A 10296-nucleotide genomic window follows, 5' to 3' on the forward strand; every position below is an offset into this window, starting at 1 on the left:
AGGGCCTCAAGGATCGAAGGAGAAGCAAATGAGTAAACATTCAAGGAGATAAGATAAAAAATAAAAAAAAAACCAAAAGGAAACATCCAAGGAGCAAAGAGGCCACTTGAGTGAATCTCTTGTGCAAACAAGGATGAGTTTCAAGGGTAATGAAACTCAAACTCTCTCTTCGCTTTAATTTGTTAAGAGTCTTGTGGTTTACCATTCACTAGGCTTTGAAAGTCATCGGTTATAGAATTGTTTTTTAATGCATGCCTACTTTGAGAGTTATTTGTATGCTTGTATGTTCAAATATTCTTGCGCTTCAAAGTAAGCTCGAAATGTCTGGTGTGCTCGGCAAGTTTGCGTCGAAAAAAAGTTTAAGAGGCACGTATGAGGTCTCATCATCCTTATCGTCCTCTTCCTCGGCCATCCCTTTTGGAGGTCGAAAATCGGTGGGGGTAATAGTCTTTGTGATAGTCATCGCCATTAATCTACATCTGAGATTTATCTCCACTTCTTGGTGTGCTACGAGATCTGATGTGACAATGACAGGAAGATCTTTCGCCAGTCCTACACTGGATGGCATAATTGCCTAATTTTCAGACGTCTGATTGGTAGATGTCTAATTTATAAATGTTTTTCCCATTGTTGTCTTCTTCTTGACAGAGCGAGTTTCGATAAATATAGACTTCATAGTTTTTAGCACTAGGTCCCACCAGGAGTGCCAAAATGTTGATCCCTAAAAATCACAAAGCTTATGTAGCACACGGTCTAAGTACCTATTGAGCTAACTATGACCTTCTTGTGAATGTGGGAGGGCTAACTCATTACCGAGCTTGGTCGGGCGAGTAGAATAAATGTGATGTTTGGGGTGGTGATGCACTGATGACTTTTGCACCTGAGCATCTACGGTCGAGGAGGGGCACCTCTTAGTCTAGGGTTCTAGAACTTGAAGGTAAGGTTGCTTAATTCATTAAGAAGTTCGGGGTATTCTACACTAGATTCGGCAAGGTGGATGCAAATTTCCGCCTTCCTTAACGAAACTGCACTTGCAAAACAATCAACACCTTTGGTCAAAGGACCTCCGATGCTTGAGTCAAAAACTTTGAGAGAATAAGTGTTTGACCTTTCTATATGGCGAAAGGCTTATTGAATTTTGGAGATAAAATGGGTATTTATAGGAAAGAATAAGAGAGAGGGCCGACTCTTTAAGGCTTATGAGTGGCTGGCCCTTTAGGGTTGGATTTAGGTAGGAAAATTCCAAGACATTTGTGTAAATAATATATTGGAATAATTAGGTAAATATCCTAAATAAATGGAATTAGGATTACTTAATTGAAATAAGTCTTCTCTAATTAAGAATGTATTTATGATAGGAATAAGGAATTATTCCATCATTAATACCTTTGACTTTCCTATGGGCAAGGGTGCCTTGAGCAGTCATGGTTCTTTACCTACTCTACCTCAGTTGTGCATGATGAATGAGAATGATCCCTGCTCATTTAATAGGGGTAGTTTTGTCCTTCTTGGAAAATAATCCATGTGTCAAGTCCATGATTTTTGAGATTATTTTTTGTTCCATAGGCAACTTCAAATATATTCATGAGAATATAAGTGCACTGGATTAGCCACTTTGCACTATGATCTAGTGGTATTCCTCTTCACTTCTAAGTGAAAGGTCTTAAGTTTGATTCCCGTCAAAAGCGAATTTGAACCACATTATTGCTAGCCCATTTTGAGGCATAACCCATTCCCTCACCTCCTTAGTGTAGATATTATCGATTGTTCAAAACAAAAAAAGTGCATTGAATTGGTATTAGGCTATATGCGCAAAATACTCAAAAGAAATGAATGTCTTTATGGTGAACGTGGTTCGGCCACCTAAATGTCGAACTATGAAGTGCGACTGGGAGTAACCAATCATAGAACACCTCACTTTATCGAGAAGTTAATGAAGTGACCTCTCTAGGCGAAACCATTGAAAACTCTTCGCCGACGAAGAATTGGATGGATAACCAGCCAACCAGAAGTAGTGATGCTAATCCAAACTAAAGATACTCCCAACTCGCCTAATTCTACCGCTCTGATGCTGTTAATCCAAACTGAAGCTGGCACCGGTTGTCAACACAGTGATGTTGGACCGTGTGGGTCTTATAATAGAGATATTCAATGCTCAAGCCTACACAAAGGAGGGAAAGCTATAGATATTATTGCTATCTTTGGTTAAGGAGTTAGTATTTCAGTGAGGAGCTTCGAATGATCTTTTTGTGGTACTTTTTTTTTTTTTTTAATTTTATAGGCTGAGCTAGCAGCGCTAATATATAAGAAAACAAGACTTGTGCGACTGCATGGAAAAGGTGGATGCTTTACTTTTGGAATGGATTGAGAAGCTGAAGTTATAGTGCATGAGGGTAATGTATTGTCTAAATTTAAAAAAAAATTAAGTAGATTAGAGAATTTACTTAGTTGTTCAGTATATCCATACTTAGAGAAGATTTTTACTAGATGGGTCTTGATTGCAGTAGAGGAAGTGGGGGACGTGGATTCATTAGTGGTGCAAGAGAAACTGAACTTCAACTCCAATGACAAAGGTTGATTCCTCGACTCTAATATCTTCTATTAATCTTTATTTCTGGATGCTCTTGTTTTGTGGGACTTCCACGGAAAGTGGCTATTTCATTGAGCTTATGAAGAAAAAGCACTAGTTTTTCAAAACTGCATCAGTTTGACATGTTGCTCTTACTAAAATACTGTGTTATGTGATATTTCAGCCAATTCATTTCCAAATAGTCTTATGCCTATATCAACCACTGGATTCCAAGTACTACAATTTTCTTCATTTTACTTGTTCCTTTTTTTCCGCCCCATTTGGTATCAGAGCCAAGTGGTTGGTAATTGCATTAGCATCTATCTGATCTATTTCTGATTCATACATTCTTATATTCTATCTGCATTTCTTAATCGTCGGTCCTCAGTTCTTCTTTCTTCCAGCCAAACAGTAAGGCGTGGTCCAAACATTAAGTCCCAAGAGAGGCATGAGCGGAGCGCATGAGCGGGGGAAGAGTCTAGACATACGAGGAAGGTGAATCTTTTAAGTCTTGCATATAGCATATTTGTTTTGTGTGCATCATGAGTAGATTATTTAGATCTAATTCAATAGCCAGCACTAGCTCTAGATCCAACTTAGGAACTATACCTGACATTGTCAATGAGGAACAAAAACTTGATTTTCAAACAGATGAAAGTATTGATTTTTCTGACTGGAACCTTCCAAAAGTTTCAACCCAAAATATTTACAAGAAAAAATGGTCTTTGACTTCTTTTAAATCAGAACATCACGTCAAAACAGTTGAGAAGGCTTATGCTCTTAGCAAAGAACATGAGACTTGTCAATTATTTTCTCCGGAACAAATCAAAGCGCATCGCAAAAATGGTCATAACTATCTTCATATTGGTTTAGTTCAAATCGCAGTTAAACCATTAACACGAAAAGGTCTCAACACTTCTATCCTTTTATGTCTACGCGACGCTAGATTTACTGATTTCAACGATAGTATACTCGGAATGATCGAATCTAGTCTTTATAACGGACCTATCCATTTTGATTGTTTTCCCGATCTCACAATAAGTCTTTCAGATCCACATGTTTTAAAAGCTCTTACTCTTAATATCAAAACCTCCGGGTACCAAGTCCTGGAAGGAACACAACCTTTGGCACTTATTTTTAGAATTTATTACAAAGTCACTGGCACAAACATGAATTTTCAAGCTTTGAACAAAAGTCCTCGCGACCACACTCTTTTGATCCAAACAACCCAAGAAAGCGCAAACATAAGAGTACCAAGAACCATTAGGTGGTCAGACATCAGTCTCCCTTCAGATTGGTGTTTAATCAACGAAAGTAAACCGGTTTCCGTCCAAAACAGTCTTGTTAATCTTGACAACATTGAACAATATTTTGACGGCACTGTAAAAATCAATTTTGATAGACCAGCAAGAAAATCTTGTGAATCAATACATTCACATAAATCTTTTACTCCAAGCAGACAGTCTTTTTCTGGATCCACGTCAACCGATAGACTGGGTCGAGATCAAGATTTAATCAAATCTTTAGTAAACAAAAAGTTAAAAGAGCAGGAAGCTGCACAACAAGATTTAATCAATGATTTGCTCAAATTAAAGTCTGTCGACACTTCTTCACAAGTTGCACGTCCTGTTTATCATCCTCCAAACCAAGAAGAACCCACTTCTCCAACTGCTTCTGATTTTGAAACAACATCGGTGAATCACCAATTACTTGTTTTAAACAAACCACATAAAATCTGATGGAGGAAGCTTAAAGCAGACATCGCTTCTAAGGAAAATATTCCCAGAAGAAATATTTTTAGAAAAAGGTATTGTGATGAAGAAAAGCTAGCCATATATGCCGAATGGAAAGCTTTTATGGAACAATACCAATTTGAAATATCTTTCTTTGATTTTATTGAAAAACATTATGAAACCAAAAATAAAGTTACGGTTGTTACCAAAGAAAATTGGGTTAAGGAAGACAAAACTTTGGTTTCCTCTAGTCATCCTCCCAAAGAAACTATTTTAATTTCTACTGGTAATACCAACATTCCCGCAACCCCTTTCAAAATTCCAAAAGAAGATTCTGGTTTTAAATCTGTCATCGAGCAGAATAATTTTACAAACCAAAGTCTTCACACTATTGGAAAACAGTTAGATAAAATTGAAACAAAAATTGACAAATTGTCTCAACCAAAATCTTCTCAAAAAGAAAAACCTTTAGTAAATTTTACTGATACCGCTTCAAGTTCCACTGCTTTAAAATCCATGACTACTTTACAAAAAATTGATCATATGCTCACTGAGCTCAAAAAAGAGAAAGTTGTTAATGTTTTGCAAAACAATGATGTTTCCATCGAAGAAGACAACACATCTGATCCAGATTCTTCTCAGGACACGGAAACTAGTTCTGCTATTCAAAATATTGAAAATGCTTTTCAAAACATTGATCTTCAGCCAACTTTTGATTTAAAACGCATTCGTACTCATCCTGTCAACCCTACTTCTCTTACAAAAAACTGGTATCCCAGGCCAACTCCCCCTGATCTTCAGTTTGAAGAAAGAAATATCCAAAATCAATTTTCAGTCTCTGCTGACAAACTCTATGAATGGAATATAGATGGATTGTCGGAACAAGAACTTTTGAACAAACTTCAACATATGTCCATGGTTGCTAATAGCTACATTTCAAATCACAATTTTACACAAACACAAATCGTTGATCTTCTCGTCACTGGTTTCACTGGAATGCTTCATTCTTGGTGGGAGAAGCACTTAACTTCTCAGTCCAGAGATGAAATACGTTTTGCGATCAAAAAAGATGAGGAAGGACTTCCCATCTTTGATGAAACGATAGGACAAGGAATACCCGACGGAGTAAATACTTTACTTTATACGATTATAGAACACTTTATAGGAACACCCAGCAACGTCACTACTCGTATTCACGACCAACTGAGTAATTTAAGGTGTCCAACCTTAAGTGATTTCAGATGGTATAAAGATGTTTTCATATCCAGAGTTATGCTTAGGGAAGATAGTAATCAACCTTTTTGGAAAGAAACATTTATCAATGGTTTACCAAATCTTTTTGCTCACAAAATTCGAAATGTTTTAGTTAACGAAGAAGGTGTCATACCTTACCATACCCTTACTTATGGTAGCATAGTTAATGTTATACAAAAGGAAGGATTGAAAATGTGTATTGACATGAAGATTTCAAAACAAGTTAATAAGGATAAATCCATTGCTAAATACGAACTTGGAACGTTTTGTGAACAATATGGTTTACCTCCAATAGCTCCTTCAAGTAAAAAGAAAAAAGCCCAACAAACAAGCAGGTTTTCTAAATATCAATCCAGATTTTATAAAAACAAAAGATCTTCCAACAAACCTTTTCGAACAAATAAATTTTATGAAAAACCATCTCCAAACAAAAAACCTTTTCGAAAGCCTAAAAAGGATTTTCAAAATAAAAAGGGAAAATGCTACAAATGTGGCAAATTTGGTCATTATGCAAATGAATGTAGAGTTAAAAAGATTATTAACCAACTAAAAATCTCTGAAGAGGAGAAGGTTCAACTTATTCAGGCTTTAGAAATTAGAAATACCGACTCTAGTCAATCTGATAAAAATCCCGATTTTTCCGTCTCTGACTCTAGCAGTTCTAGCGACGTCTCCTCGCCAAACATTAAGTTTGGGTGCACGGACACTTGTTGTAATAAAATTTCAGTGCTTAATAAGCAAGAAGAACAAGAAGAGTTTTTAATGGAATTAATTAGTAAAGTCGATGACCCTGATTTAAAATCTTTTTATTTGAAAAAACTCAAAAATTTGATTTCTTCTCATGAACCTGGCACTAGTCAAATTTCTTCTCAAAAGATTTCTCTCAGCACCACTTTGGAACGGTTTAATAAACCAAAAAAGGATTTAACCATCAAGGATTTACAAAAAGAAATTAATCAAATTAAATCAGAAATTAAGTTTTTAAAAACCGAAAATACCGAAATTCGTTCGCAACTCAGTAGAGCACGTACACAAGCGCTTGTAGAAGAACAAGGTAATTCTTCCTCAAACTCCGATTCCGACGCTCACTCAAAAAAATCTTCTTCTTCAAAGGACCTTGTTTTAAGTCTTTTAGACAAAATTAGAATTAGAAAATGGTATTCTAAAATCAAAATAATAATTGACGATTTTTCTTTAGAAACCATCGCTTTAATTGATTCAGGCGCAGATTTAAATTGCATTCAAGAAGGGTTAATACCTACAAAGTATTATCACAAATCAACTGAGGTACTTAGCGCTGCTAATCAATCCCCAATGAATTTAAAATATGAGATCCCCAAAGCCCATGTTTGTCAACAAAATGTTTGTTTTAAAACTCCATTCGTTTTAATTAAAAATATTTCTGATCCAGTTATTTTGGGACTTCCTTTCATTGCATTAATTTATCCTTTTAAAGTTCATCACAACTGTATTTCAACAAAGGTTTTTGGCCAAAAAATTACTTTTGAATTTTGCATAGAAACAAATCTTAAAAAGTTAAAACAACTACAAAAGGATAGTGTTTCAAAAACTCTCAACCAGATTACTGCAAAATCCCAACAAATTGCTTTTTTACAGGAAGAAATTCTTCACAAAAGAATTGAAGAACAGTTAACAAACAAATCTTTATTAGATTCTATTCGCCACTTTTCTGATAAACTTACCAAAGAAATTTGTTCAGATCTTCCAAATGCTTTTTGGCATAGAAAACAGCATACTGTTAAACTCCCTTATATTAAAGATTTTGTTGAATCAAAAATCCCCACCAAGGCACGACCGATTCAAATGAACCAAGAAGTTTTAGAGTTTTGTAAAACCGAAATTAATCAACTTTTAGAAAAAGGAATTATCCGTAAAAGCAAATCTCCATGGTCTTGCCCTGCTTTTTATGTCCAGAAAAACGCAGAATTAGAACGCGGCGTTCCACGATTAGTTATTAACTACAAACCTTTGAATGATGTTTTAGAATGGATCCGATATCCAATCCCCAACAAAAGAGATTTGATAAAAAGACTTTCTCAAGCAACTGTTTTTTCCAAATTTGACATGAAATCAGGCTTTTGGCAAATTCAAATTCATGAATCTGATAAGTACAAAACTGCTTTTGTAACTCCTTTCGGACACTATGAATGGAATGTAATGCCTTTCGGTTTGAAAAACGCACCAAGTGAATTTCAAAATATCATGAATGAGATTTTTAATCAATACAGCCATTTTTTGATTGTTTATATTGATGATGTATTAATTTTCTCAAAATCAATAGATGAGCATTGGAAACATTTGCATGCATTTGTTAGGATCATTAGGTCTAATGGGTTAGTCGTCTCGGCATCTAAGATTAAGTTATTTCAAACCAAAGTTAGATTTTTAGGTTACCATATTTACAGGTCTACCATTCAGCCAATTGATCGAGTCATCCAGTTTGCTGATAAGTTTCCAGACCAAATTATTGATAAAACCCAGCTTCAGAGATTCCTTGGTTCTCTCAATTATGTTTCAGAATTTTATCCTCATCTTCGTCAACAATGTAAACCTTTGTTTGATCGTCTCAAGGAGAATCCTCCATCATGGACTCAAAATCATACTTCCATTGTCAAACAGATAAAAAATCATTTCAAGACTTTACCTTGCCTTGGCATTCCAACTCCCGGCTCTCTCAAAATAGTCGAGACCGATGCTTCTGATATCGGTTATGGAGGTATCCTCAAACAAAAAACTTCTTCCGAATCTCCTGAACAAATTGTTCGTTTCCATTCAGGAATTTGGAATCCGGCTCAAAGTAACTATAGTACTATTAAAAAAGAGATTTTATCAATTGTATTATGCATTAGCAAATTCCAAGATGATTTATTAAATCAAAAATTTTTAGTTCGTGTTGATTGCAAATCTGCAAAACATGTTTTACAAAAGGATGTTCAAAATATTGCATCAAAACAAATTTTTGCACGCTGGCAAGCCATATTAAGTATTTTTGATTTTGATATTGAATACATTAAAGGCAGCCAGAATTGCATACCAGATTTTTTTGACCAGAGAATTTTTGCAGGGGAAGAATGGGTTCCAATCCTAATCAAAGAAGGCTTCCAGCCACTCTCACCCAAACCCCAGCACCAGTAAAACAAGAGTCTATTCCCGACTCTTCATCGGCCCTCGCCATTACAAACAGATTTACTCCCTTAGGATCAACAGTAGGAAATATCCGACCAAACTACCAAACGGCCTTAGCCACCCCTTATGATCCCTACTCTTCAGTTCGTTCTCCAGCTCCTTCACGGCCTAAAACACCTAGCTATGCTAAAACATCTCCATATGTCCAAAATCCCAATTCGGAAAAGCTTTTTAGCATCCCTCTTCACATTGACAAAAACCAACCCCCAGAGCGCATTGCCAAATTACTCCTTCCACCAAATTTTCATTTCTTACCAACTGAATCCTATAAAAGCCTAAAATATTACCAGGCTATCCTTTCAGAAACAGAAAGCATTGCTATTAAGCCAATTTACAGTACCACTCATCAAAACAAAATATTGTATCATTCACTCCATATTGGAAAATTCCTTACCGAACTCGAATGGGGAATTCCCCTTTATCACACAAAACCCCTTCATACTCAGCATGTCCTCATCCCAAACAATCATTACAATTACTATGATTATATCCAAGCATGGACCAACATTTTTCTCCACCAGACAGAAGACTTTAGTCATTCATGGTTCATAACCTTTGATAAAAATTTCAGATTACGGTTTCCTGCATGGTTTCCAGATTGGTGGGCTTCCCATGGCCCAAGCTCTTCTATCATTCCAGATGACCTTCGTCACGTACTCACAAACAATTTCCAGCCCAGTTTTGACAGAAGTCGTTTCGACAACAGAGTTACTATTTTTTCACTGCTCATGGCCAAGTATAAGATTCCATGGATTCTCAAATGGAACTTTGAAGTAGACACTGGTGGTATTTACAGATCCCGATGGGTAAAATGGTGGGATAAATTCAACCACCAAAAAATTATTGATCTTGTAAAAATGGAATTTCCCCAGGTATCTTCTCAGGCACTGCCAATCAAAGTTTCAACTTCATCCTCACAAGCTTTGCCAGTTCATCAGCAATTTCCTGAGTTGCTAAAAACCCAGGAGCCAATTCAATCCCTATTAAACATTAGTCCATCCTCCTCCCTCAAAGGAAAGTCCAAGTCAGCCAAATCCTCTAGCTCGAAGAAAGAAAAATCTGCAAAGACTACCCAGCTTCTGGATATGGCCCAACTGCTCATGGTTGAAGCAGCAATGCTACAAAAAAGAAAAGGTTCAAATTCGGACTCTGACGCATCTGATGCCTCATCTCAACTTCCCTCCAAATGGGCAGATCAAGCAGATCTTCAAGATGCCCAGGACCCATTTGATTATTAACCTACAGTATTTGCCCATGTGATTGTGCCAGCCAAACAACATCATCAGCAGTAGCTGCTATCATCTCTTCCGTAAAAGACAAGGCATTATTCTCCAATAGTGAAAAACAAAAAGGTCACTGTTCATCCAGCTTTTGTAAAAGAATCAAAGCATCTTCACTATTCATTCAACTTTTGAAGAAGAAACAACGTGATTACACAGCTTTGTCAGCCTTCTTCAGAAGACAGCGGGATTCCCGGATCCATTTGGCAAGCCTCATTCAGTCTCCTCGCTCTATATAAGGAGGACTCATCTT

General features: G+C 36.4%; 1 protein-coding gene across 1 annotated transcript; it reads left to right on the top strand.

Annotated features, from left to right (window-relative positions):
* The first annotated feature begins 8648 nt into the window (after nucleotides 1-8648).
* Nucleotides 8649-10001, top strand: LOC148691644 (uncharacterized). The gene has a single exon (XM_088683370.1). The coding sequence runs from the start codon at nucleotides 8649-8651 to the stop codon at nucleotides 9999-10001; it is 1353 nt and encodes a 450-aa protein (XP_088539496.1).
* Nucleotides 10002-10296: the final 295 nt, after the last annotated feature.

Source organism: Pyrus communis, chromosome 13, assembly GCF_041283825.1.
Source record: "Pyrus communis isolate YQ-2024b chromosome 13, ASM4128382v1, whole genome shotgun sequence".
Lineage (NCBI taxonomy): Eukaryota > Viridiplantae > Streptophyta > Magnoliopsida > Rosales > Rosaceae > Pyrus > Pyrus communis.

Bases quoted from the DNA above. Each gene is read 5' to 3' on its own strand.
- LOC148691644 (XM_088683370.1), top strand. From the start codon at position 8,649: ATGGGTTCCAATCCTAATCAAAGAAGGCTTCCAGCCACTCTCACCCAA.